The sequence below is a fragment of the Falco punctatus genome (assembly GCF_963210335.1).
Source record: "Falco punctatus genome assembly, chromosome: 14".
Lineage (NCBI taxonomy): Eukaryota > Metazoa > Chordata > Aves > Falconiformes > Falconidae > Falco > Falco punctatus.
In genome coordinates this window covers 16,389,100-16,415,760 of record NC_137594.1, presented here as the reverse complement: position 1 = coordinate 16,415,760, position 26,661 = coordinate 16,389,100, and the positions used below count along the sequence as shown (strand labels likewise).

The 26,661-nt window shown below is 40.9% G+C and overlaps 2 protein-coding genes across 5 annotated transcripts; both read right to left on the bottom strand.

Annotated features, from left to right (window-relative positions):
• Positions 1-517: 517 nt before the first annotated feature.
• HEATR3 (HEAT repeat containing 3) lies at positions 518-18,536 on the bottom strand. 2 transcript variants are annotated; one of them, XM_080411228.1, is made up of 15 exons: positions 18,397-18,536; positions 16,303-16,475; positions 15,424-15,511; positions 14,347-14,459; positions 12,454-12,563; positions 11,956-12,096; positions 10,910-11,193; positions 10,160-10,250; positions 6,930-7,087; positions 5,814-5,896; positions 5,427-5,563; positions 2,906-2,994; positions 1,930-2,073; positions 1,651-1,827; positions 518-715 (listed from the first exon to the last, which is right to left on the bottom strand). In XM_080411228.1, exons 2-15 carry the CDS (start codon positions 16,347-16,349, stop codon positions 596-598), a joined length of 1,782 nt encoding a protein of 593 aa, XP_080267354.1. In that variant the 5' UTR covers positions 16,350-16,475; positions 18,397-18,536; the 3' UTR covers positions 518-595. The 2 variants fall into 2 exon arrangements, with proteins under 2 accessions (XP_080267354.1, XP_080267353.1); XM_080411227.1 differs by lacking the exon at positions 18,397-18,536 and adding an exon at positions 17,941-18,138.
• CNEP1R1 (CTD nuclear envelope phosphatase 1 regulatory subunit 1) lies at positions 18,427-25,548 on the bottom strand. 3 transcript variants are annotated; one of them, XR_013931960.1, is made up of 7 exons: positions 25,394-25,548; positions 23,060-23,131; positions 20,755-20,828; positions 20,299-20,408; positions 20,123-20,177; positions 19,765-19,865; positions 18,427-18,562 (listed from the first exon to the last, which is right to left on the bottom strand). XR_013931960.1 is itself a non-coding variant. In XM_080411231.1 (6 exons), exons 1-6 carry the CDS (start codon positions 25,416-25,418, stop codon positions 19,824-19,826), a joined length of 378 nt encoding a protein of 125 aa, XP_080267357.1. In that variant the 5' UTR covers positions 25,419-25,548; the 3' UTR covers positions 18,594-19,823. The 3 variants fall into 3 exon arrangements, 1 of the variants encoding a protein (XP_080267357.1); XR_013931961.1 differs by lacking the exon at positions 18,427-18,562 and adding an exon at positions 18,594-19,340; XM_080411231.1 differs by lacking the exon at positions 18,427-18,562 and having other exon boundaries at positions 18,594-19,865.
• Between the last annotated feature and the right edge of the window lie 1,113 nt (positions 25,549-26,661).

Here is a 26,661-nt window from a genome sequence, read left to right as displayed (position 1 = left end):
AAAGCTATCATACTGACTTTATCAGAAATTAATCTGAAACGGCTTTCTCTTCAAAAAACCTCATGAAGTAACAGATCCAAGTGCTGACAGTAATCTACATGCTAGTCACACAGTTCTCTTGGGGAGTTTGCCATAGGTGCCTGTGCAAATCTAGACATAGGTAAGAGCAAACAGCAAACACGAACATTCTGCCACTGCTCAATTCCCTGAAAAGTACCTTGAGCTTTTAATTTTTTTTTTCTTGATCTGAAACATAACCAAGAATATTCTCCAAATGACTTTGTCCTACAAATACAGTTCTCTGCCAGGATACGTAAAGATTTCTAAACAATGACAGTGGTGCTGTGTACAGACCTCAAGACTGCAAAAGCACATTCTTACCACTGCTAACACTCAAGGTATGCTGTGTTTTTTACACTGATGTGACTTTCATATTGCATCAACCCAAAAGTATAAAAATACTGAACATAAAAAAAAGCAGTATTAACATGAAAGCAAAACTGCTCTGCTCAACAGATTTTAGAAGTTCAAAACGGTTATATTTTGGAAAACATTATTCAATAAGGGAAACCTTAGTTTAAAGTTCCTCGATGTTTCAAGTTGGGGTTTTCCCTAGTGTCTCCTGATATGCAATGAATCTTCTCAAATTCATCTTCACATTGTCAAGAACACACAGCTGATCTGTACTGTATTGTCCTTTGCCTTCTTTTCGCATCTGTAAAACCAAAAAATACATACTTTACTAATGCATAAGCTTCTCCTAGGAGATCACCTGAAGTTTATAGTAATTCTATATACGTCTTCTATCAAGACATGCTACCCCTGCCTTTTGAGAACTCCAACACATTCACACGTGCACGTGTGTTGCCAGCCCTTATTTCTGCAGGTCACTTTACTATAATACATCCTTGCCTAAACCTGGACTAGCATGCCATTTCACTCATAAATCTGGAACACACTTATTTTCTGTAGCTTTTTAGATTAAAGACTTTGTACATGTAACTAACCAATTGTAGCACTGTCAGGTATGTATTTTGTGTGTATGGTGCTCAGCTTTAAGACTATGAAAGTCATTCCTCAGGCTTCATCCAACTGATGAAGCAATATATTGAAGGTCATTCTCTACTTAAGACAAGAATGTACCTAAAATTACAGTTTAAAGTTTTGGCCTTGTGATTCTTGAAAAATTCAGAATACCTGACCAATTTTAATTAACCAACAACAGAACAAGAATGTCCACTTGCAAGTACAGCAAATTAAAAGCAAAAGATGTCAATGCAGCTTCAGAAGGGACCTCTTTCCCATCAATTTAGCTGTTCTCCTCCAGAGACATCTGCAAGATTTTCTTCTACAAAGGTTTCAGAACAGTACAGTGATTTGGACATCAATAATGCTGATGGTGTAATGCAGATGTTGCAAGCAGATACTGCTCTGTTACCTTCATGGTTCCATGAACTGCAAGATAAATGTACTTGCTTTCCTCTGAAGTAGAATGTCCGAAATTTGATTATTTGGGTGGTTTTGGGGTTTTTATGGTCATCTTATAAAGCCATACGTTCCTGCTTAATTATCTCTTCTACCAGCCCAAATCTCAAAGCTTTACCCCACATTGTGTGTCGAGACCCTGAGCTGGCTGTATTTGATGCCTACCCTCATTTTGAACACTGGCTGAAATTCTTTCAGTGCTGGAAGCAACTTGATCTGTAGCGCTGCCTTTTCTGCTTCTTTACCATCTGCAAATACATCAAAAAGTGCATCCAAGGCTTCTCCTGCTACCACAAGAGAAGATTCCTTCATAGCAACCTCCAGAAGAAATTTTCCAATCATCTGAAATAAGAGAGAAAAATTAATTTTTCCAGCAACACTTAAGAAAATTGAAAGAAGTATCAAAACTGTTTTAGGCTTGCAATGCAAAGTTTGCCTTTTCACCTTTAGTGTTTCAGCTGTATCTTGCCCTTTTGCCAGGACACTGCCAGAAATTCCAAGGATGCTCACTACATTCACTCTAACACTGGTATTGCTGCTGTGAATACCAGCTTCACATAAAGCCAATAGCTGCTCAGGAGTCATACACTGTTTAGCAAGGGGAAAAGAAGGAAGACAGACATATTTACATTGTCATGGAAATGTTCACATACAACATTCACAACATCTGCTTTTACAGAACACTGGCAAATTTATAGCAGAGAAACAGAGTCCTGTATTATTAAAACTACATGAATTCTGAAAATGTAATTAGCGAGAAAACTGTTGAAACTCTCCCTTTCAACTTAAGGTGTTTCTTCCAGAACATAACCAAGGCTGTCATGAAGCTGAAGGAAAACGCTCTGAGCCCAAAGGGATTTTCACAGACTTACCTAGCTTGATAGCTATTTCTAACTCATTACAACTTACAGTCTAGAAGCTAATTTTTCAGTTTAAAGCCAAAAGGACCAGCAGACCATCTAGTTTTACATCTCCATATAACAAACAATTATGTTTCATTCCTATATTTAGCTCACTAATTCACTATTCAAAACTAAATCAAATCTAGAACCGAGGTTCTAGAAGGACAACCAACTTCAACTAGATCATATCAGGAAATTAAGAATCCACATTTCTACATGCTAATTTACTAAATGCTTGTCATTATACCCATCTCCTAAAGACAGTGCTGTGGTTTATTGCTATTTTGGTTTTGAAATACCTTTCATCTGCTTACATATTAAGGAGGAGATGTACATAACAAGTATTCCTGTAAGGTCCATCCATGAAAGACAGAGTGAATGCTATTAAATCCGTTCTTTCAGTGTTCGCAATTGCTGAAATTTAGCACTTCATTTAAATGGTTTTGTTTCAAAAACTTTCCAGCACAATCTCACATGAATTTGAACCTACCAGAGCATTTGAGTTTGAAAGCTTTTACCTGGGAGATGTTATTTGATGCCATTGTTTGTAGGAGAGCCCTCAAAGCGCTGGTTATGGCTTCCAGGAATTCTGTGTCTGTCGGGAGTTCTGTCAAAAAATTGAACCCAGAACCAAAAGTTAAACAGTAAGATAAAGGATACAAGAAGCAAAGAAATACAAATTCCTTAATCCCTTAATTGTTCTTCCAGGAACTACCACAAACAGGAAGAGCTAGGTTTTCAGAAACTGGTCTTTGTAGGTTGTAACCATAGTGATCTGTTTGAATTCAGTATTAATTGCATCTGGAGGTTAGACCACAGTCAGTCCTCATTTTCAGGCACATCCCTGGTTAAGACACTTGTGTGACCTAACATATGGTACAAACCATTGCCATCAGAACAGAAGCTTGAAAACTGGTATCACATGGAGGCCGTAATACAGGAACTGAGAAAACCACAGAAGCTCTGTATTTTAACTGCTTTCTTCTGTCTAAAAAACAGGCTTTAGACACTGGACTCTTTCCAATTTGTATGAATAGCATGTTTTCCAGTTGTTTAAGTAACCTTTCAGAAATGTATGACTCAATCACTGCATTATTCTTGTTTAACTACAAATTCATCAATGACAGCCATCATCTTCAATGCATGTTCTGCATTTCTTGAAGCTTTTTATTTGCCTCTAATGTGCTATTTTCTGAACCACTCCAGATGCAGAACCTCCTGATTATTTCATGCGTATCTCCTCCTTTCCCATGCAAGCAGCTAGATCCTTATGCCTCTTTTTCACCCTGTAAACCAAAGAATTCCTTCTAACTACATGCTGGTATGTAATCAACTCTATCTGGCAGTTTTTATTACATAGTATTTAACTATTAACAAAAAAATACCGTGTTAACAAAAACGGACCTGGGCCATTAAACTGATTTATTAGTACCCTCTGTCTTCAGTTAGCCACTTCTCCAGTATCATGTAAGAACTTTCTGACTATTGCAAAGCATAACATGTAGACCCTGAAATCTTGGAAGACCTGGTCTTCAAGCATGAGACAAACATTTCGTGTGAACTTCCTTGCATGTGTCTTCATATATATTTTCATTTCCGGTATTTTGGTTTTTCAAGCATTACACTCTCAGTAATAGTGTTCCCATAGACTGATCACATGCTTTTAATGACACCGAGGAAAAAAAAGTAGGTTTTGCAGGCAGATGCATTTTCAAGCATTAATGCAGTGTCATACTATACACCACAGCAAAGAAAAACTACATATACCACATCTGTGGCTACAAATGAAGATGCTTGAAGGAAGGAAGAAAATTGAGTTTCTCAAGTTTGTAAGAGACAAGAAACAACAAAGCCATGCATATGCTAGACTTCAACAGATCTGTCTTAGGAAAAACACTTCCTAACAATTTTGAGAATTGGCAAGCTTTTCCAGCCTTGAAGAATATCTCATATTGTTTGAAAAGCCATCATCACTGACCTTAAAACAAAAACAGATTATCAGAATAGTCTGAATGACGCAGACTATCAGAGAAACCAACCGCTGGCTTGGAACCAGGTTGGGGGGGGTGCCGTTTTTTTTTCAGTTCTGTTGAGCTTCTCTAGTGTCAGAAACAGAGAAATCATAGCGTAAATGGTCCAACAGTATTATAGGAATGATGCTGATTTGATGTATAAGATTACAGGAGGTAGCTGGAAATGCTAACTGCTGTGTATCTACACTAGACCATCCAATAATACTGATACTAGCAGATGTATAGGGAAACCATCACAATATCTCTATGAAATAATGTGCCTTGGATGAACTAGAGTGGATACGTTCTAGTGTTTACCATGATATATCTGATATTCTGAAAAAAAGTGTTTTTACAAAAACGAAATTTACTGCCTTCTGCATTGAAATGAAGCCACCACCACAACAGGAAGTTGAGCAGCTTTCCTATTAAGTCATAAAACCTTTGCACATGTTCTTACTCCAAATATATTTTCAATAAAGCTATGAAATCATATGCACAAAGCATGTCCTGGAGATAAGGCAGCTGCTCTCTTTCCTACTGTAATAAGCATGTACATTCTTAAGATTTTTGCAACAACCACCTTTGCCGTAACTTTGTAAGACTCCAAGAAAAAATGATGTGAAAGACTGTTAGGTACCCTTTTCTCATGTGTCTATTTAGGCTAGTTGGCACATTTAAAAAGAAAACATCCCATGTTCTTCATGGCTTGTCTGATGGATGAAAAACTGCTATGATCACAAATATGATCAAGCAAATAGTTCCGGTCCTACAGCAGGGCAGGACTCATCCACAAACTTAGTTACTTCTCTGTGCGCACACAGATGCAAAGCACATTCTCGCACTAGAAGCATCCTTGCTCAAGGTGCAACTTGGATAAACACATCCTATCAGGATACACTGTTTTGTCAGCACATTTCCGACATTCAGTATCCTTATTCTGAAAGACCAAAGGAATAAAATTAGTAACAAAATGGCAATAACTTACCAACGTACATGGCTACGTTACAGCTATATTACATCTTACCTGTTTTAGAGAAGACTAGCTGTGACAGATGCTGTGCAAGGGACTGAAGTGCTGAAGCTCCTCCAAGACAATCCACATCTGACACCAACAAAATGCTATGAAGACACGTTAAAGCTCTACACTGCACTGCATTCAGTCTGAAACAAACAAAAAATGCACTTAGCAGATCTCTTTGACAACAGATGTCGAAATACAAAGAATCTTGAATTAAGTAAGGCTGTGGTCCGCTGTGCAGTTTACAGATTTGTATCTCTTTACTCAAAATCATGTATCAGATCTGCCATCGTCCACATCTTAAAAGTAACCCAAAGATGGGCAATCTTTCTAAGAGTTCTAAAACAACTGAATATAAATGAAAAACAGTAAGAGAGACAATGAAATTCCTACTTTTTAATTAATGGTTTCCAAGACGGATTGTGCATACAGATGTCTAGAGCAACACTGTTCGGAAAAGCAGTTTTTTCAAGAATCTGGGGAGGGGAAAAAGAAAGGTTTAGCAATAAAGCTTTTTTTCTTTTTTACAATGTGTTTGGAGGGAAGACTGAAATTTTTGCTAAATGTCAAACAGATACTTCAAACTACTATTTTAAAGCTTTCCAGGTAGCAAGTGTCTCAACTGCTAAAAATGCCAGAATCTTCCTCAATCACTCAAATGGTGCAATTATACACTGGGTTGAGCATGGCATATTTTAAGTATCCAACTGTACTGAAGAAAAGGTGATTTTCTAGGTGTCTGCTATTTTTTTTATTTAGGTCTTTCCTCTTACAGATGCTGCTACAGAATTTTCAGATAGCTGCAAGTCTAGAAGACTTTGCCATGAAACTTAAGACTGCTTGCTATTAAACACAAAAAGCCTTGAATATTTTCATCTTGCACCTTTATGTCTTGGGTTAGAATTCTACAATGCTGCTGAACCAGCATAATAACTGATTCAAATGACAAACTTCATCTTCACAACCCCAAATAAGAACGATCAAAACAACTCTGAAACAAGAACACCTGAATTCTTGCCAGTGTCAAATACCGTACTTCAGATACTATGCATAAAACAGGTGGAAGAGGAACTTGTACTTTTTCAGTGCTGACTGTTGCCATTCACAGGTTACTTCCACCCCACTTCACCAGTATGGAAATGTGGCGGACATGCTTCTACTCAAAGTTTCCTTTCTTTTTGCAGGAGTCCAAGACAAGGGATAATAAACTTTGTATTCTGGAAAAGCCAAATAAAAAAACCCACACCAAACCCAACACACAAAAAAAACGAAACCAAAAACCCCACCACATTTCTGAAACACATGAACCTCACTTACATGAAGAAGTTACTTAGGTCAAGACAGCTCGTGATGGTGCTCAACCTCTAGGCCAAAAAAGGTGAAGCTAAACCGATATAAAAAAATATTCCTTTTCTCCAGAGGGACTGGGATAATTTGTTTCCCTAACCTGGGATACAAATCAGGCCGAAGGGAAAGGCTGTACCGTGTGATGGAAATAAAAGACAATACCTTCTTTGGAATGAGGTTGTTCAGAAATGCTGAGTTAACCTCATCAGAGAGGCACAGGGGTGACATGAGCAGCCCACTCCCCTCATTGTATGAGTTTTCCATAAATAAGTCGCTTTCATCACTGCTGGAGAGTTCTTCCCATTCATCATCAGAGGGATCTGAAAACAAGAGACAGACTTGTAAATATAACAGCACTCACGCAACAGGTATTCTACTTCTCAGTTATACAGGTCTCCACCTCTTGGTTTAGGAGTCTTTAAGCTCTTGCACTCTAATGAAGTCCACAGAAACCAATTGCCATCAAGCCACAGTTCTAAAATATTATACCGCTTTTGTTTAAATTGTTTTATTTAATTTTTTTTAATTTATTTTTATATCCACTCAAGCAACAAGTATTCTTTTGTACACAGTCTTTTGTACACAGGTACTTCATTTTCTGATATTAACTATGCTTACTTAAAGGTATCAAAAAAAGTCTAGAGAAACATTTAATAAACTGTTCACTAAGATTTTAACTTGGATTATACCATTTTACTTTCTGAGGTAGATTCCAACATGCAATTACACCAGTTTAACTTCTTTATTAACTGCAGTTGGTTTAGAGCAACTGTTTTCTCAGGCAATACTGAAGCCACAGACAGATGACCTCTAACTGGGCTGGATAAAGATGTTACTGTCTCCACAGCAAGGCCAATTGAAAGGAAATGATGACAGCAAAACAAGCCAAAGCAAGCCAGATCATCTCTGTTAGCCATTTCAGACAACACATTTTAAGTAAATTAAACTAGGTTTATAGTTATAAACCTGAACTAGGTTTATACTTAACCTGATTTACTCTACTAGCTGATCTGTAAGACCAGACACGGCGAGAGGGGTTGAGGTTGTATTACCAGCAGGCACTGCCACTGTAAACTGAATAATCTGTTCATGGCTAAAGACAGACTTGGCCTGACAAGCACAACCTAAGTCCATCATTTATATTTAAACTGATATAGCCTCATCCCCAGGGTTTACACTGATTTATCTAAAGTTGTTTTAAACCTGGTTACATTTTAACTGGTGTGGCACTGGTGTTTACAAAAGTCCTAAGTCTACAGGTTGGACAGAACCTCCTCACTGACAGGTGAAAGCTCTGCCCGCACACACAGATCAGGGTATTTAACCACTGTGAGAAAAAAAAAAACATATTCACCCCCAAGTAATTTTGTCCAACAACACAGATTTAATGTGAGATCTAGGTGGTGTAGTGACTACAGAAACAGCCATGCACTTTTTCTGTGGCCAAAGGTAAATTCATTCACTTAAAATACAGCAAGAAAGGTCTAAATGAATGCATTTCACCTGCACTGTGCAGCAGCTTAAGAATTTGATGACTACTCTCTGTCCAATGCAAATAATTCATCAGGCTGTGGCAACTTGCATCACATGGACCTCTTCTTTTGCTTATGGCACTATCGAATTAATTCTACAGCCATAATTTGCTGGTGTTAATAGCCTTTGCATGAAAAAACAGTTGTCTTTTATGCTTTACCCACCCACAGTAGCAACAAGCCTGAGAACAAAGCAAACATCCCTCCTTTCAGTCGGTTTCTTGCTTCTTCTAAATAAATTCCATCTGCATCTTTACAAAGCAAAGAAAGAAACCTCCTTGAAAACTAAATGATAACTATATAAGCTGACCATGCAATTCAGCAACAGTAAAGACAACAGCCATCGTACATTCACAGTGATTGCCCAGGACAAAGCAGGAACCGGGCTCTAGAACACTAGTCCGTAACTAACGTCAGGTTTTTTGCAATGTTCTCGGAAATACAGAAGCATTTCCATTGGCAATCCCATCTTAACTAGCACTGGTAACCTAAGAACTACAGACTGGACAGCAATGCTGGAGTCTCCCGCCTTCCATCCCGTGTCCCTGTTATGGGGAGAGGACTCCGCTTCTTCCAAATGTCGGCCAGTAAAATGTGTCTCTTGCCAGCCTCGTTATTTCCCCCAGTTCTGTAGCAAGCCGAGTGTTTCCATGAATTCAGCATAATGGCTAAAGCTATTTTAGTCCTCAAATAACTCGAAAATTAAATTAACAGCTGCCTCTGGATTCCTCTTAATTTCTACAGACTATGTTTCTGTCTGCCCATGAATGGGTAAAGTACTGTAGTGAAATGCAACACAATCAACCTTACATTACACTGAGTGAATGGCAGAATATGCAGCTTATCCACAAGAGATTTTCCAATTAAAGGGGAGAGCTTATGAATTACAGCTCATTAGATGAGAAAAGCAGTTATGAAAGGAGCTTCATATACTAGGTACAGAATTTCCTTGCACTGTAAGAGGGGGAAAAAAAAAATCACCATTGGGAATAACTGGGTATTACTGTGGATTTTATTAGAACCTGAAAGATTTACTCAGAAAGTTATCTCCTACACAATGACATTTGCATCAGGCTTACAAACTGTAGTAGCAATTAAAAGTTTTCAGTTTTGGAGGGGTTTAATGCGGGATTAGTTTTGTTTGGTTGTTCCTAGGTTGTTTTTTTTTTAAACAGAATTTGAGAATCACTTATTTTTTTTCCCTGAAGATTAGGAGAAAAGCTATCAAAACTGAGTATCAAAGTTTATAGAAGATACTCTGTATCTATTTCCTACTTTCTCCAGAGAATCACAGCCTTCCTTTCTCCTCCAAAAAAAATCTTAATCTAGACAGAACTCTGAACAACCTAAACCTGCATTGTTGCCAAAGCTGCATACAAAAGCGCTCTCTCCTCCTTTCACAACACCTGTAGTATCAAAACTAAATCAAAATTACAAGATTTATCTGCTTTAAAAAAAATAATTGTTCCCCCTGTCCTGCAATAAGATTCACACCCGTATTGTTTCAGATGAACACTCAGACCGCGCTTTAACTGAACAAAGCATTTGCTGCAGTACTTTTTAGGAAATACCTCTTCAGCACAAGTGCTTTGTTTGTTTGTTCTTAAATGTTGGCACATGTAGTATCATGCAAAAAAAAAAAAAAATGTAAGCAACAGAAATAACTTAAATGAGAAAAAAACCCACTTAAATTATAAATTAGAAACCAATGTGCCCCCCAGATGAGGGTATCTGGGACCATAGTAAGTCTATGTGTATTTGCCCTTAAAAGCTAAAATCACCAAACAGCAAACTAAACATGACCTATTCCAGAAACAAATGCATCACCAAGACTTGCAATGAAAAGAGATTCCTACAGACCTTCACTGCAGCACATATTAACAATGATTTCCAGAGCAGTTTGCTGAGCCATCAGTAAAGCTGTCACTTCTTTCAGTTCCCACTTATCAGACTAAAAAATAAAAACAAGAGCCAAATTTAATATTGTAAAACATTTCAGTGCAATTTAAAGCACCCAAGCTGTCAGTTAAAAACTACAATCCAGCCGTTTCCTCTCCCGTCCTACACCAAAATTTTTTTTAAAAAAAGAACCACCACCCACACAAGAGGCATTATCTATCATCCTTCTGCTGGATGTTTCAGAACAAATTTTACCACCTTCAAGAAATGCCACCTGCATTAAAGTTGTAACAGAAGTATTTCTGTTACTCTTTTCACGTACACAACAGGGAATGCATTTGTTAACCCCTGAGCAGCCACCTCCACCCATGACTGAACAGTTACAACCATTAAAAATCTCATTCGCCTTATGCGGAAATCCCTGCAGTAGCTACAGCAAGAAGTGTCAGATAAACTTACACCTTCCCACTAGAGGAAAAAAAATGGAAATGCACTTTCCTGATGGGCTGTGCAACTTGACCACACTGGAACAAGTTGTGCTGAAGTTCTCCAAGTTCATCTTTTAAGTTTTAGCTAAAACAGTCAAGCTATTTGGGATTTAGGATTAGTGATACTCGTAGGTAGTTTACTCTGGCTCATGCTGAACTAAAACCAGTCAGATGGTTCAGCCAAATGCACTGAGCTGTCCAAGAGCCAGCCAGACACACTTACTGGAAGAAGATCTGAAATGTCATTTTCTCTCCTGACTTTTCCTTTTGGTATTTCTTCCATGTCATCATCTTCACACAAAACACAGCTGTCTGTAACATGACTCATATTTTCCTCTGTTTCTGCCTCCGTAGCAAGTTTTAACCTGTTTTTTTCAGCTTCATTCATACAAATAATTGTTTCACCAGCATCTATCGCTAACGATTCTGAAAAAATCTTCAGGATTGCATTAACCATGCTTCCCAGGCTGCCTGGTGGAATGGTATCCTTGATATTCCAGACAGTACCTAAACATGAGATAGTTGAAACATTAAAATTGTCAAAATACTCAATTCCCAGCTCTGTAATAGCCATATATTTTTTAAGGACACAGCCTCCATTGCTTACAATATTCAGTGCTTATATTTCAGTATGAATGTTCCAAGTCTTTTCTCTACAGACTTCTATTTTTTTCTGTTTAGCATTTCATATATTCATCTGTAGTAACTACGTTATGCCCACATCTTAAGCTTAAGTAAATTTCAGCATGTAAGTATACACAGAGTATTTGTGGAGTGACCCTGGTGACACATTTTACCTGTGATAATAAATCTACATGATAGAACCATTTTCTAAGGATTCTCAAAATTAATTTATTACACTCCAGTATCAAAAATCACACCATGGTTAAGCATTTGAGGTAGAAAGAACACAAGGTAGAGAATGAGGTAAAAATCCGCACCTATTAAGATCAAAATAAATTCCTTATACTTATTATTGACTCATTTCATTGTTGAAAACCAAATGAACAGTTAAAATGAGTTATCGCACTGAGCAGCTACTGAATTCAGAATGAAGCATTTAAGGCAGCTTTAAAACTACTTGCAAATATCTGGTCACTCCAAAACACAACCCCAAAAGGCAGAAACAACCTCATGAACCACCTATACAGTCTTTTTGACGATCTGATGACCAGACTGTAACAGAGAAGACTAAGACTTCTCCTTCCCACCCTGCTTTACCAGCCATGCTCTCGATCACAAAGCAATGAACGCCCTCGAGCACTGTACCTGCTATCAGTGTTCTCAGAAGGATATGCTTCATTGTGCTCTCTGGACACAACATGACAGTTTCCAATACTTGTTGTGCAGAAGCATTAAATGAAGAAAGAAGATCTGGATTATCTTCCGTCACTGCTTGCAAGCAGTTTGCTGCAGCAAACAACAACAAAGATAATTAACAAACCCAACAGTACCTTCCACTCTCCTAATGAAAAAGCATTATCTTCCTGAAAGCTGGAGTAATAAAACACAGGTACAGGAAAAAACATTTCATGTAGCATCATGTTGTAATGGTACGATGCTGTCCTTCACAAACTGTGTTTTAGATTAAAAGACATTCTATGCCAAACCTGTACACAAAACAGACGAGGACAGTACCACATCAGACATGGGACTAGCTGTATTAATTGTAAAGGTGAAGTAATGCTAAGGCAGGTGCATTATGCATGAAAGAAAAAAAAAAAAAAAGGCATCTTTAAATCCTGATCTTCTATTTTTACCACTTACCTACTGAAATAGCCAGATCCACATTCGTGGAAAATTTCTTCATGTAATGTAACACAGCCTCCAGACATCCTTCTTTATTGAATATGTATACTGCAGTATTGTTGCATTCACTAGTGCACAGAAAAGATTAATAAAACTTTTCCCAGGAAAAATTACTGTAACAACATTTTAAGTAACATGTACTCACTGTTACTCACATTTTAAACACCTCCCTAAGAACTACACATTAGTCAAACAGCTATTCTTTGTTTATCGAGGTTATGATCAACTCTATATAAAATGGAAAGAGAAGCTGCAAGACCCTGGACACCTTTGAGGAAAGCTGCCTTCTGCCAGCTGCTTCCTCACAGAGAGCTGATTTGGGAGCCTAAGTACAGTCTCATGCAGACAGAGCCAGCCAGAGTGTGAAAGGCAGCTTACAGCTGTGGGCTCCAAGCCAGCCCAGGGCTTTCCACACCCATGGAACACTACATCCACAAACTCACCAACAACAAAGCGGGCTGTTGCCTTTCACATTAATACCGACTTACTCCAGAAAAAGACTGCTCTTAACATTCAGAAATGCATGCTAAATCAACGCTAAATATGACATTTACCTTAATTATCTAATAATGAGATTTGTATTTCTTCAATTTTTTACAGCTCTTCCCATTTTTAAACTCATATATTGATAAAAGACAAATTCAAATTGAAAAAGCATAGGACCTAACTAGCTACAAGGGTCTTCAAAAATTTACTTCTGAAAATATTATGTCTCAGCATTAATACCGGCCCAAATTTTATCAGTGCCAAACTTAGCAACTAAGTCAGCAGTTCATGGTTATTGCCACAAAGTTCAAAATACTAAAGTGATTTATAGCACACGTAACAATTTAGTTCCTGTTTCAAAGCACTTATGTCTACAAAAACAATAATAAAAATGAAAGCAAAACATTGAGTCAAGAGTTACAAAGGGTCATGTATTCTGTGTAAGGTGCCAAGCAAGCAATCTCTCTACTGTTCTAGATTCCAATTCCTAAAAATAAAAACACAGTTTACAAATAAGGCCTCAAGCCAGCAGCCATACCACACAGCCACAGAGGCAGCTCCACTGAAATACTGTATAGTACAAAATTCTGTATGGACCAAAGTGTATAATGACACAGAGCCATTACAAAACAAACAACACAACATTCAAGGAGAACTTTCGGAAAAGCTTTGCATCACTTCAATGTTTATAGCCATTTCTGTATTAATAGTGTTGCCATTTCTCTTCCTTCACCTGGTGTTTCCTGTGTAAACTACTAATTGAACAATTCACATTCTTTCTCACGTAATTAAGTAATTTGTGTCAGTGCCTCAGTCCCTAAGGCACAGTTTGTCCAAACATTTAGTATCAACTTTTGGGATGACATGCAGAGCAAGAAAGTAGTACAAGAACTCGTCATAGTCCCAGAGCACAGCAGTCCACTGATCAGAATTTCATTTCTTCCACCTCCCGTATCATGACAAGGATCTACAGGAACTACATGCGAGATCCTACAACCCAAACTGTACCCCAGACTATGACAGAACATGTTCAGAAAACTGTATCAGAATTTTGGATGAACAACCAACAGAAAAAATAATTTTGTCACTCTCCTAAAACTAATGACCAACTTTGTGCACTTTTAGAATCCTTCATTTACAAAAGTAATTTATGGTAGAAGATAAACTTGTATTTCAGATCAAATGAGGGCTTGCCGTTTATTAAAGGCAAGTGTAAGAGCAACACAATCAGAAATCAGAATCAGCAGCCAAATACATCTTCCCATGCAAGGAGAGTCATTTCTTTTCTGCCTCAATTACCATGCTCCTTTGCAGTAACAATTTAATTTACCTCTTCCAGAAGGCCAGTGTTTACACAGCACTTACCATACATTCCACAGCAAATTAATAGCTTCATTGGCTATGTCTTCAACATAATTTTTGTTCGTCTCTCTGCATTTCTTTGGAGAGAGCTGGTTAGCATCTAGTCCAGTGCTACACTACAACCAAACAAGAGAACCAGTGTTGGGAAATAAACAAGCCAAGAAGAAAAGCAAAACCTTAAAATACAAGCAGCAGAGTGAATGGAGCGATCTCTCATGAAGTGTTTATTACCAGAAAACCTGACTAGTTTCCTACTCTCTGTGAAAACTGGGCCACAACAGAATCATATCATTGGTAACTTTTTTCTCTTGAAGAAAAGACTCTTGTAGGACTTGCTTTGCATTCCGTAGTCCGCAGACGCAATTTTGTTATAAAGAAAGACTTAGCAATTTTAGAATTTGAAATGCTGTTTCTTGCTAATACAGTCTGTATGCAATTTTCAACAGTTCTTTCTAATCACAAAGATTAATTCAGCTAATAACTTGCTGTGCATTACAATAATGCTATTACTCATATTTTAAAATGGGGAAGAAACATACAGAAAATGATGGTATTGCTCAAGGCTGTTCATACAAAGACAGCAGGTGACAGAATTCAATGCAATTTCCAAACTGCACTGCAACACCTGGACCAAACAAAGAATAGGTATTCAGTACAGATTATTCTACAATAGCAGTAACTACCCAACTGTAAATCCAAGCTTTCATTCAGACAAAATTACTTACCAAGAAAACCTCACTAGAATAATGCTGCAACATAAACGATGGATCTGGATCTTGACTGACAGAATAGAGTTGTCTTGACTGATGTTCCAGACCCAAAATCTCCAGACCATTTATGCAAAAATCATCCTAGGCAGCAAACCTCACCATGGACCCAAGTTAGCAGGTCAGGAGGCAGGAGCAAGTGGTTTGAAATCTCTGGAATGATTTTTGTACTGTTAAACCTACTGAAACATTCCTTGAAAAGATCTTTCAAATATCTTATCTTGATATGAGCTACAAAACTAGAGCTGTCTTTGGAAATGGAGTAATTTGATGGCTAGATCAGTTTTAAAATCAGAATAAAACCAAAACACACCTCTTTCAAAAGTGCAACAAGGGGTGTCATGATATCTTTTGTCACCATGTCATCACAGACTTCAAATCCTCCACAAGCACTCAGATTTCTGGGGGAAAAAAAGTAAATGCTTTGGATCAGATACAATACTTTCCAGGAATTTTTTAAAAAACCATACTTTCTGTATTATTCTTCTCTAAAGGTTATGGTACTTCTTGTTTAAAAATCCACCTGCTTCATGAGTAACTTTAGTCTTCCACCTTCCTGACATAAATAAAAAACTTTGGTGTTAGGAAACAATTATTTTCAGTTATTTGTCTAGCATAACTAGAAAGCTTATCTGTCCTAAAACACAACTTCTGTTAGGTATTACTCAGTGTAAGATACAACATGAATGTTAACAAGTATTAGCATTACGTTTTTGTACAGATAAAGCAAGCTGTAGGTCTGACCACAAAACACCAACTCAAAATTATGCTGCTGAGTATTTACAAGTTTCTCAAAGAGCCAGATACGTGCATTCTCTAACCTATCACTCCTGAAGTGTTACCAAGACGCAACATGCCGTATTAACAGTGTTCGATTTTTCTGTGTTTCTTCGTACTACTGCTTATTTTTTTCTTAAGATAAGGATGGAAAGCAGCGCATTCCACTGGGAGTAGACAAAACGGTAGCAACTAATTTAAATCCCGCTCCTGACATTAAAGTTTCATGGCAGCCTACTGGAGTGAGAAAAGCCCCTCTCTCAAGGACTTATGACTGATGTAGGTATACTTACCCAAAACGGAGTTAAACCAAGAGAGGCTGGCGTTCAAGCTCACAGCTTTTAACAGCAAAACCCTACTCTTCTTTACCAGACCAGGAATACCTCATTCTAACTGAGTATTATCGATTGCTTACCGAAGAGCACCTGCAGCTGTCTCACGAACAGCTAAACTGTGATCCATCAACAATGGTCCTAAACACCGGACAACATCTCTCTGCAAAAAGGCTGGGATTACATGCTTCTGCTGCAACAGCTTGGAAATGCTGGCACAGGCATACTCTCTCACTTCAGCACTTGGATGCTGCAGCTGTGGAGACACAAACAGGGCAGATCAGGGGCGAAGGAAAAGGTAGCTGGAAGTTTTTATTGAGTTAAAAGATTGATCTGCCTTCTTGATTTGTAGGCCCAGCACTATAGCTCCTGTTTTACTGCTCCTGAATGGAATCAAGAGCCTTTAACTTCCATGGAAGTTCATAAATCTTTTCAATCTTTTCCTGGGTTATGCATGTTAGCTATACGACTAGATAAATACTGAGTGTTTAGCAAGAGCCATAGTTCAGACAGAGGTTTGACACTAGCTGGCACTGGTGAGGCCTAACATCTAGTTCCCATTACCATGTGTTGAAAAAAATGGACAAAAGGCGGAGGGGGGGGGGGTGGTTGGGAAATACCATCAAGGAAGTGTAACAGACATAACATGCCACCATAAAGACAAACTGAAAAACCAAAAAATACAGGAAAACGCAACAGCCTCTAGATTAAAAACATCTATTTAAAGACATGGAGCAAGTGCTCTCTGCGTCCACAAGACAACAGTGACTTGTGCTTTAACAGAAGTTCAGGTGAGATGTAAGAATTGGATACCATAAAAATAATAAAACAGCTGAAGTGCCCATCCTGGAAGGTCATGGAGTTTGCTGAAAATCTAACAGGAAAGATAAACATCTGCTGAAGAGCCCAGTGGAAAGAGTGGGACATCCGATCCTGCCTCACTGAAACTGACAGAGGTCTCCCCATTCATCCTCACCTGTGCAACTGTATTCGTATTTTTTAAAGCCTAACCAGGTTAGTCCAGAAGAACAATCAAGCAGTGAATTGTTCAATGAGTTCAGTTAGTTGAATTGCACAAAAGGGATTTATTTACTTAAATGAAAACAGATTTTTACTTCAGATTCTAAAGTCACGTGCACAGGAGGAGGTTTAAACTAGTTTTCATCTGTAATACTTAAACCAAACCCTGCAACGCGGCCAACCAGCGGCCAAACCCAGTTATTCTCAGCATTTCTTATCAGTTATTTCTCACGTCTAGCTCCAGAAGTCATCGCTCTGGCTACCTACAGGAAGCCGCTCCAGCCGAGCGGACCGAGGACAAGCACTGCACGGGCCCCTCCGGAGCCCCCCCTGGGACGGGGGGCAGAGAGCAGTCCCCGCGCTGCCCCCGCCCCTCTGAACCGGCCAGGAAGGTGAGAAGGAGAGGCCGGACGGGGCGCTGGGGCGAAGGCAGCAGCCGCCCCTCCCCGCCCAGCCGCCGGCGGGCGCAGCCGTGACGCCGGGGAAGCGACGCGGTGGCGGCAGGAGGGGCGGGCGGCCCCGGCTGCTTCCCGCGCCCGAGAGCGGGCGGCCCCACTCCCGGTCCTTCGCCCGCCACCACGGCGGAGGGCCGCCACCTCGCATCACCCCCGCCGCGGGCGCAGCCCCGCAGGGTCGGAGCTGCCCCGGTCCCCGGCGGGGGTGGGGTGCCGCGCCGAGCCCGCCCCCGCCCTCCCCCGCACCTTCTCCAGCAGCTCCGCCGCCGGCTCCTCCTCGGGGCCGCTCTCCCCGTCGCGGCGCGGCTCGGGGCCGGCGGGGCAGAAGGCGGCCCGGCGGAACCGCCGCGCCCGGCTCTTGCCCATGGCTCCGCGGCCGCCGCGCCGCTCGGCGCCGGCGCACCCAGCACCCACGTGTGCGCCCCCGCGCAGGCGCCGCCCCGCCCCGGGCCCGCCCCGAGCCGCCCGCTCGCTGCCCGGGGCGGGCACGGTGGAGCGGCAGCCCCGGCACGGGCCCCCGCGGGCACGGAGCGGGCCAGCACCTCCAGCGAGGGCAGCCAGACCAGCTCCCCCGCCGTCCCGGACCGCAGGCGGCGGCCCGCCGCGGCCGAGCACAGGGTGCCGGCTCCGGCTGCAGCCCCGGGGCAAAGACTCACACGAGATACAACGTCGAACGAAACGGTTTCCTCTAAAAGCACTTACAGAACCAGGAACGACCTGTAGGATGGAAAACGGGAAGGGCTTTCTCTCTGGTGTCAGTGTCTTAGATTATATGAACCACATCAAATACAGGAAATGTTGGTCCGGTACAAAAGTTACAGACTTTCAGCTATAAACTTCTGAAGTTCTTCTTGTGTTCGTTTGAGATCTGTATTTGCACAGTACAAAAGAAAATAACATCCGTTTATACAAAGAATTTATTTTATACACATTTACCTACAAAATATACAGCAGTTAAAAATAATAGATGGGCAGAAGACTTACTGGAAAAATTACAGGAGATAATTGTTAATGTCTCAACTGACAATGTTACATCAATAGGCTCCTTTAAAAGCCAGTCTACCTCATAGCAGGGAGTTACCGAAGCTGTGACCGCTTTGCAGATTTAGTCAATTAAAAGAGTCTGAAACAATTAAAAAGGCACCTTGAACAAATTAAAACTCTTAAAACTCTGTAACAACTTTAGCTATCCAAAAGCTGCGCTTTATGCGTGTAACATCCACACCTTGTTTTTAACACTCTTAATAACAAATGTTATTTTATTGTGGCACTCTGTTTTCTTTACCAAATCTTAAGTTATACATTTGCAATACTAGTTTCATATTCAGACTATCACTGCATAAAAATCCACTCAGAATGGTCAGGTGGACTTAAGATACAGTACAACCTTACAAGCGGGAAGATACAAGCATATTTAAGACAACTTTTAAAATATTAAAATAGCAGTGTTGTGAACCAGATCAAACAAGGAGCGATGTATGACCACAATGAAAGTGGCTGGTGCACTATATACACAACTTGACAAATGTGATCCTCGATACGCAGGCAAAGTTTTTAAACAGTAAAACCAGTTTTCTCCAGCACAGACAGTCTTTCTGCAAGCCTTCCAACCAGATCCAAAAAGAGTGACCAGGAGACAAGGACAGCTGTAATGAGTAAGTGTGCTAATAAAACATCATGGGAATGGTAAGTATTCCTTTCAATATTGTTCATGAGAACAAAAAAAAAATCATACAGCAAATATTACTTCTTTTTCTGAACATTGGCATCAATCCACTATTTACAAGCTTACAAACACACATAACACAAATGAGGTTTGATTTTCAAGTTCAACTTCATAGCTGATTAACATACTCCACCTGTATGTTCTGTTCTAGCTGAAGTAAAAAAGTGACAGTAATACTGAAAAAGAGGTAATCGGAAGTAGCAAAAGCAGTGATAATATGATAACAAAGAATTTGGATAAATAGTCAAGAAAGTAATATTGCACACTTTGACTGTCAACTGTGTAAGACTTGCACTCCCAGGCAGTGACAACCAGTCCTGTTTGTTTTTTTGCTGTCATACTACCTTTAAAAAGGTCATTTTTGGTTTCCATGGCAGTGGAAAAAACTGAAGGAAGAGAGCCCTTATTGAACATGAGGCCTAGGTTTCAAAATTAACTTTCCAGTCTGCAAGACAGAAAAAAAAAAAATTTAGAGCCTGAAAGTTGAGCCCAACAACTGCACTTCAAATTCAAGTTCAATTTTGCAGGCTAAGTTTCAAATGACACGTAGAACAATCATAAGTATTCTACATTCCAGTTTTACAGATATACAGAATTCATTAAGGCATATACAAGTGCTGTTCAGAGAAAAAAATATGCCTTTTCAAATTAGTTGCATTTTTTTAAAAAACAAGGTTTAGGCAATGAACCACTAACACTTACATCATCACAGGACATATTATATTCTGCCAAAACAGTTCTACATCGGGCTGCAATACTGTGTGGACTGTGTCAAGGAAAGCAGCTAACACTTGTACACAGAGCAAATAAAATTTGAAAAAGTATTAGCACAGGCTTCAATAACAATAGTAACTACAACAAACACGACTGAAGGATACATTGATGGTGCCACCACTCTTTTATGTATTCCAGCAAAAAACAAGCCTATTAGCGTAATACAGCTAATTGTGAAAAACGGGTGATTCCAAAGTGATGTGAAAAATGACACCTAGGAAAGAAAGCAGATTAGTGCCACTGTTCACTTTCTAAAACATACAGAAAGTTGCTGCGTAATTCACTTAGCAAAAAAAAAAAAAAAAAATTACTGCTCCTAGCCATTTCTAAGTACTTCTGAAGAATTCTTAGGTAAGCATTCAAGGTGTAGCATTTAGGTAGGCACTGTCCCAGGACATATTCTACAACAATTCCAGACAGCTTGAGAGCTTAACCAAAAACAATCTCCCAGCTTCATGGGAGAGCCACCTTTAGCCTTTTAGTTTTCAATATACTATACCGTTCAACTGCAGCACCAAGGTCTGAAACAAGACTACATTTGAGATTAGCTTGATCTTTACCTTTTGTGTCTCCGGGTCTATTAACCAGTTCCAAGCACCAGTTGCTGTGCAGACTGATACTACTATCAGAATCACTGATAAAGAAAAGAACAAGAGTCATAAACAGTATCCTGACTCCTATTAAAAAGTATTTTTTTCATCAGCTCTTAAGTATTTATTTCTTCTCCCACTTCTGAGGGAAGAAAAGCTTCTACTTGGAAGGTAGCAATGAAAACAGGCAAAGAAACTTCTATTATGTGAAACCATAAAGATTCTGTACAAGTTTCCTGGACAGGACTAGTAGGTACCAAAATCTAAATTCTGTCAAGTAGAAACATCCTGATGCTTTGAAGAAACAGAAGTTTCTAAAATAACACGGTTAGCCAAAAAGATGAGTTGGAAGACTCAAGTTAAGAGTTGTACTAAATGTTGAGTATGCTATTTGAGCTTATGCAGTCTGGGCAACAGAAATGCAACACCATTAAATGGCAGAGCAGAACTAAAGTTGCAGTCCTGCTAGCTCTTCTACATAAGAAAAGCCTGAGGCATTGAGCACCAGCAGCTTCAGTGGCACGTCTAAATTTTGTTATGCTACCCCACCCCAACCAACACAATTACAAGCAAGGAAAGCTGACACAGAAAAAACCACAAAAGTTAAACAACATTCAGAAGGCATGTTGGCATTAGCACGTGAAGATTAACAAAAGCTTCTACACATCCAGAATGGCTTAGAAAGAATAATCAATTCACTGTAAATGGGTAATGCTAGATACATATCAGAGTAACACAAGATATTAGACAGATTTTGAGACTACAGGGGGTTGGGAAACAGGGGTTGATGGAAAAAGAAAACAGAACAAGTATAAAGGTAGAGAAAGCTTGTGTTCTATCGCACACCCATAAAGGCTTGCAGCTTTCAGTGGACATTTGGCAGATCTGAATGTTTTCTGTGGAGCTTGAAGTTCTGGATACAAATAAAGGCATTTACTGGGCCTGGGGGCAGAGGAGGAGGAGGAAGACAAAACACACCACCAAAAAAAAAAGACTTTAGGATCACAGGACAGAATCTGAAAACAAAACCCACATGCTCATGAAATACTACTTCCAGATTTGTAAGACTGCTATAATTTACTATGGAGTTGCATAACCCTTATTGATATTACAAAATTAAAACCAATATTAAAAAGTAATCCTAACTAGTTATGTTTTCAAAAGCAAATTGGCAAAGACCTATCAAAAGCATAGAGCTTCTTCACTACATAAGTAAGTATTTTCTTCCTAGGATAACAGGAGGAAAAGTTAACATTAAGTACCCCATTATAATTAAAGTAAAAAGTCCCTCTTTTGTATGAATAGCAACACTAGGAAAACAAGCAGTTAGGAAAAAAAGTTTGCCAATGAACACAATACTAGTGATGCAAACCTTTTTTAAATATGCTTAGAAGTTTCCAGTATTCTGTTGGGTTTTTGTAGTATATGACAGTAAATAGCAATTCTGGAAGCCAAACACATTCCTACAGTAGATGCACACAGGCTGGGCAGATCTACTCATAAATATCTGCTTCCAACAAATTGCTCTGAAACAAGGGGGCTTTGGGGGTGGGGGCTGGTTGGTTGTTCCTAGGGGTTGTTTTTTTGTTGGTTTTGCTTTTTAACTGGTCATTCCTCCACTTCCTTCATTTGAAATTAACCTCTTGCCCTCTTGGGAGGAAAGACGCTATTCTGTATGTTCTAAAAAATGTCTGCATTCTTTGAGTATGGAAACTTCAGCAGAATCTCACAACAAAAAAGCAGTCTATTTCCGCCATGGACTACCAATCCCAAAGCTGGCAGCGTATCTTTGGTATTTTTTGCCTTCCCTCCTCCTTCAAACTTGCCTGTTAGAGATGAGGTCATATTCTGCCCTTATGGCACACTGTTGCAACTTTTTCACCTCCGATTTTACAGGGTCTATCTCACCCATTCACACTTAGTTCAAGTAACTATAGCAACTGTCTGGGAAGTCTGAGCCTTCAAAACAAAACCAACAAAAAGCCAAACCAAAACAGAAATAAATACAACAGCTTACTGTCCCAACTATTTCCAGAATAATTCAGCCTTGAGCCAATTCAATATTGGCCTCATTTTTCTAATTCTGGCGAAAGTATTAGTCTGTTATCTTGTATTATCTTGTTGCAGGGTGTTTGAAGGTATGCAACAGAAGTTTTAAGGACAGTTAAGTACAGATCTTTGTTTGGGCCAACACAAATCAAAGCCCCACACTGGCAAATCTAAAAAACTTGCAAGACAGAAGAATCCTATTTATCCCTTGGAACATCAAACTTACTTCTCCAACGTCCTGTAGCTGGCTGCAAACATGCAATATATTCAGTAAGTCTTCTTTCAAAAGCTTTGAGATCTGGGAAGGATGTATATGAAGCATAATTAGATCATCTAGTTAGTCAAATCTTAATGTAAAAGATAAAAGGAATTCACTTTTCCTCTTTTCACACCCATTTCTTAAACTGGCAGAGAAAAGAAATGCAACAGTCATTTAGATGTAATAAAAACACAGTTGAAGTAGCTTCATACCACTTCAGCTAAGAAGTGCAATGGTGAAGTTACACTGCATGCAGGAAACATTCTCACTCACAGAAAAGAAAATCGATGTTGTTGAGAAATCAGAGTATTTTAGATATCTTTAAAACTACCAAGAGTTAGATTTAAAATAGCTTAAATAGCCCTTACAAACAGGAGAAAAAAGTACAGGACTCTTAAGTACATCAGAAAACAATTAAGCTCTATTACTATATAATGGTACTTTTAAAAGTTGGCCATTTGCCAACTGTTCAAGGGGTTATTTGTAGCAGCATGGCTTTGATGACTTTGTAGAAACTTAGTGCCACGATATATATATACACACACAAAAAAAAAAAAAACACACCAAAGAAAACACTAGCCCAATTATCTTGTTTTAATTTTTTTTTCTTTAAATAGATCTTCTTATTGCCATCATTCTCCCATGGTCTTTCCATTGAAATTGCTGTTAAATGCCATGCAGCATTTCAAGTTCGCGCTCCCTGTGTGTTTTTTTTAAAAAAAAAAATCTTAGCTGTTTCACCTGAAGTCTGTTAGATTTAAGATTCTGTTCAACAAGGTTAGTGTTTGACAACATTCCAGTTAAAGCTAAAATACTACCTGGAGTTAAGTTTTCATTAGCATAAAATTAACTTTCAGCTAACATGTTTCAGTTAGCATTACTCTGGAAATGTTTTCCTTCAATTTGCAACTATTGCTAAATTATCTATCATAATAAAGCAATTAAAGAAAAAGATTAAAGAAATATACCGATTATGATCATTAATAATGCAGTTTCCAAACTGTACAGTTACTCCTAAGTGGTTTGCAGATGAATTAATGGGGGAAGATTACAGCATCTCGACTTCAGCCGCAAAACAGCTAACTAGTCTTAATTACTGCTCACAGCCTGGTAGTTATGGCCTGTGCTCCACCTCCCTTCTGGGGAAGCTAAACCACTGCCAACAATTGAAGCTAATTAACTGTTACCTGACTAGCACAAACCCCTACAACTAGTCGCTGAAGTGGGAGGGGGAATATGAGGCACCACATGAAAACCTGCTGCTTGAAAAATAGCACTGATAACACAGTTCTCAGGAAAACATTCGTATGACGTAGATAGAATTAAAACAAAAGTCAGAAAAAATAAACCTTTCCAAAACCAGGAATTTGAAAGTTTTAACTTATTTTTTGATATCCATGTTCTAAGAACCTTCTCAGAGTTCATCACTTTGGCACCTGGCAGCTGTAACTAACAGACCCCTACAGTTTGTACAGACATAGCAAGAAAAGCGTAACAACGCCGGACTATCATTTTCTGTTGATGTGTCTACCTCCAGTATCTGCTACAAAACACCTGCTAAGTCAGAGACACTGATGCATTTTAAAAATCTCTACCAGTCTTATTTTTAGCCACTAAAATCTCCTTTCAGGGTTTTGACATCCTGTAAACTGTAACTTCAAAGAACTTGTAACCCAAACCATCAACGCTCTCAGACATGAGAGGGCTCTCTGAGGTCATGTTCTTCAAATGCAAGAGCTGCTTTGGCACAGCGCGATGTCTATGCTAGATGGGACTCAAAGCCGTAGGACATGCATTTCACGTAAAAACCCGTGAGCGGAGAACTAGTTAAAGCAGCACGAGCAGATTTTGACAAGCTAAACTCAAGAAGCCTTGTCGAGAACGGGTACCGACAGGGCTAAGTCCACTGGGCAGCTCCCCCCTCCCCCGGGGAGGGAAGCGGCTGGCGGGGCCACCACGGAGCCCCTCGGCGCAGGCCCTCCCGGCGGGCCCCGCTCCCCAGCCCCGCGGGGCGGCCGGAGAGCCTCGACAGCCCGCCCCCGAGCCTCAAGATGCGGAGGTGGCGCCGGAGCCCCCACCCCAGCTCGCCTGTCTGGGCCGAGAAGGAGCGCCGGCCCAGGGAGCGCCGTGCAGAGGGAGCCGAGGCCTCCCGCGGCCGCTTCGCCCCCCTGAGGGCAGCGCCGCGCTGAGGCCCGCTCCAGAGGGACGAGGCAGCGCGCTCAGGCAGCCCAGGCACGGAACCAGAAGGTCCCGGCACGCCGAAGCAACAGCTGCGAGCTCGCTCCGTGCCACCGCACTCACCCTCAGCCTGGTCCAGGGAGTTCATGGCGGGCGGGCGGAGGCAGCGAGCACCAGCCGTGCCTCCCGCTGCCCCGCAGCCACCCGCCGCCCGCTGCCCAGCCCGCCCCGCACACCCACCAGCTCTGCAACAACGCCGCGCCCTACTGGCCAGCCGCCCGCTCGCCACGCCTCCCGCAGCAAGCGCGACTCGCATTGGCTACCGGAAGGGAAGGGGCGTGACTTCGGCTGTTTGAGGGCGGCAGCGGCAGCGCTGGAGGTGGCTGGGCTGGTGCGGTAGCGGGCGGCGGAGGGTGCTGAGGGTTTCGGTTCCCGCAGGGCAACGAGGCTCGCGGGCGAAGCAGTGACTGGGCCCACCCGGATCGGCTTCCCCTGGGCGTGGGGCTGCCGTCCTTGGTGGGGGCGTCAGGTGCCTCCGCGCGTCGCTCCTTTTCCCCGGCCCGGCCTCGCCGGAGGGCGCGCTGTGCTGGAGCGGCGGCGGCTGATAGGGGGGCTCTGGGCCGCCTGACAGGGCCCCGCTCGTCCCAGCTTGTGCTGAGGTGACTGCCGCCTGGGGGGGGAGGGGAGCGGCGTTTAAAAAGCTGTGGGGGTTTATAGCCTCGTTGTGCCCGTTGGGCACACTGAGATCAGCCACTGTGGTCCCGCGGCCCTCGCTGCTGCCCCAGTTGGCATACAGGGCTAACACAACTGTTATTTTTCCTCAATGAAAGGTTTTTCTTGTTACGGAGTAACTTTGTTAGCGAGCTCTCTGGGGACCGAGGCTCTCTGCGCTGCCATCTGTAGCTAACCGGCACGGGGGGCTGGGCTGGGCTGGGGGTTGGCGTCCCTCGAAGAGTTTGGTGTTTCTGTCCTCTAAAATCTGCCCCTGGGCACTGCAGTGCCCTCGGGGTGGGATGGGGTGCCACTTCTCGGGTGGACAGGGCGTTGTTGTGTACGAAGGCTTCTTCAAGGGAACTGTGGAAAGCTGCAAGAACAGGATTTCTAATCGGTTTGCTCTTACTGGTTTTAAGAATAATGGCAAAAAAACTCTTGTCTCCTAAAAAGTCAAGTTTACTTTTGCTGTGGTGATGGCCCACTGAATGTGGATGATGGTGTCGTATTTTCTTCAGAGTGTGAGTCAGCTTATTATAGTTTTAGCATAGCTAGCTTGTACTGCTTTTGCTGGTGTAAAAACCTACAGGAACGGTCTGGCTGGTGGTGGTTGGAATTCTGCCAGCCACGTGGAAAAGTCAAGCACCTCAGTGGTGTTCTTTCTGACTGTTGAAGACTAA

What these genes read in the sequence shown, in the direction of transcription:
- HEATR3 (XM_080411227.1), bottom strand. Translation starts at nt 18,060, where the DNA reads ATGGGCAAGAGCCGGGCGCGGCGGTTCCGCCGGGCCGCCTTCTGCCCC. An exon ending in TTGTTGCACTTTTGAAAGAG is followed by an intron (nt 14,460 to 15,423) that starts GTGTGTTTTGGT and finishes GTTTGGTTGTAG; the next exon opens with TGTAGCACTGGACTAGATGC. An exon ending in TAATATGTGCTGCAGTGAAG is followed by an intron (nt 7,088 to 10,159) that starts GTCTGTAGGAAT and finishes TCTTGTTTTCAG; the next exon opens with ATCCCTCTGATGATGAATGG.
- CNEP1R1 (XM_080411231.1), bottom strand. Translation starts at nt 25,418, where the DNA reads ATGAACTCCCTGGACCAGGCTGAGG. An exon ending in TAGACCCGGAGACACAAAAG is followed by an intron (nt 20,409 to 20,754) that starts GTAAAGATCAAG and finishes TTTCTTTCCTAG; the next exon opens with GTGTCATTTTTCACATCACT. An exon ending in AGAGTGGTGGCACCATCAAT is followed by an intron (nt 20,178 to 20,298) that starts GTATCCTTCAGT and finishes CAGTCCACACAG; the next exon opens with TATTGCAGCCCGATGTAGAA.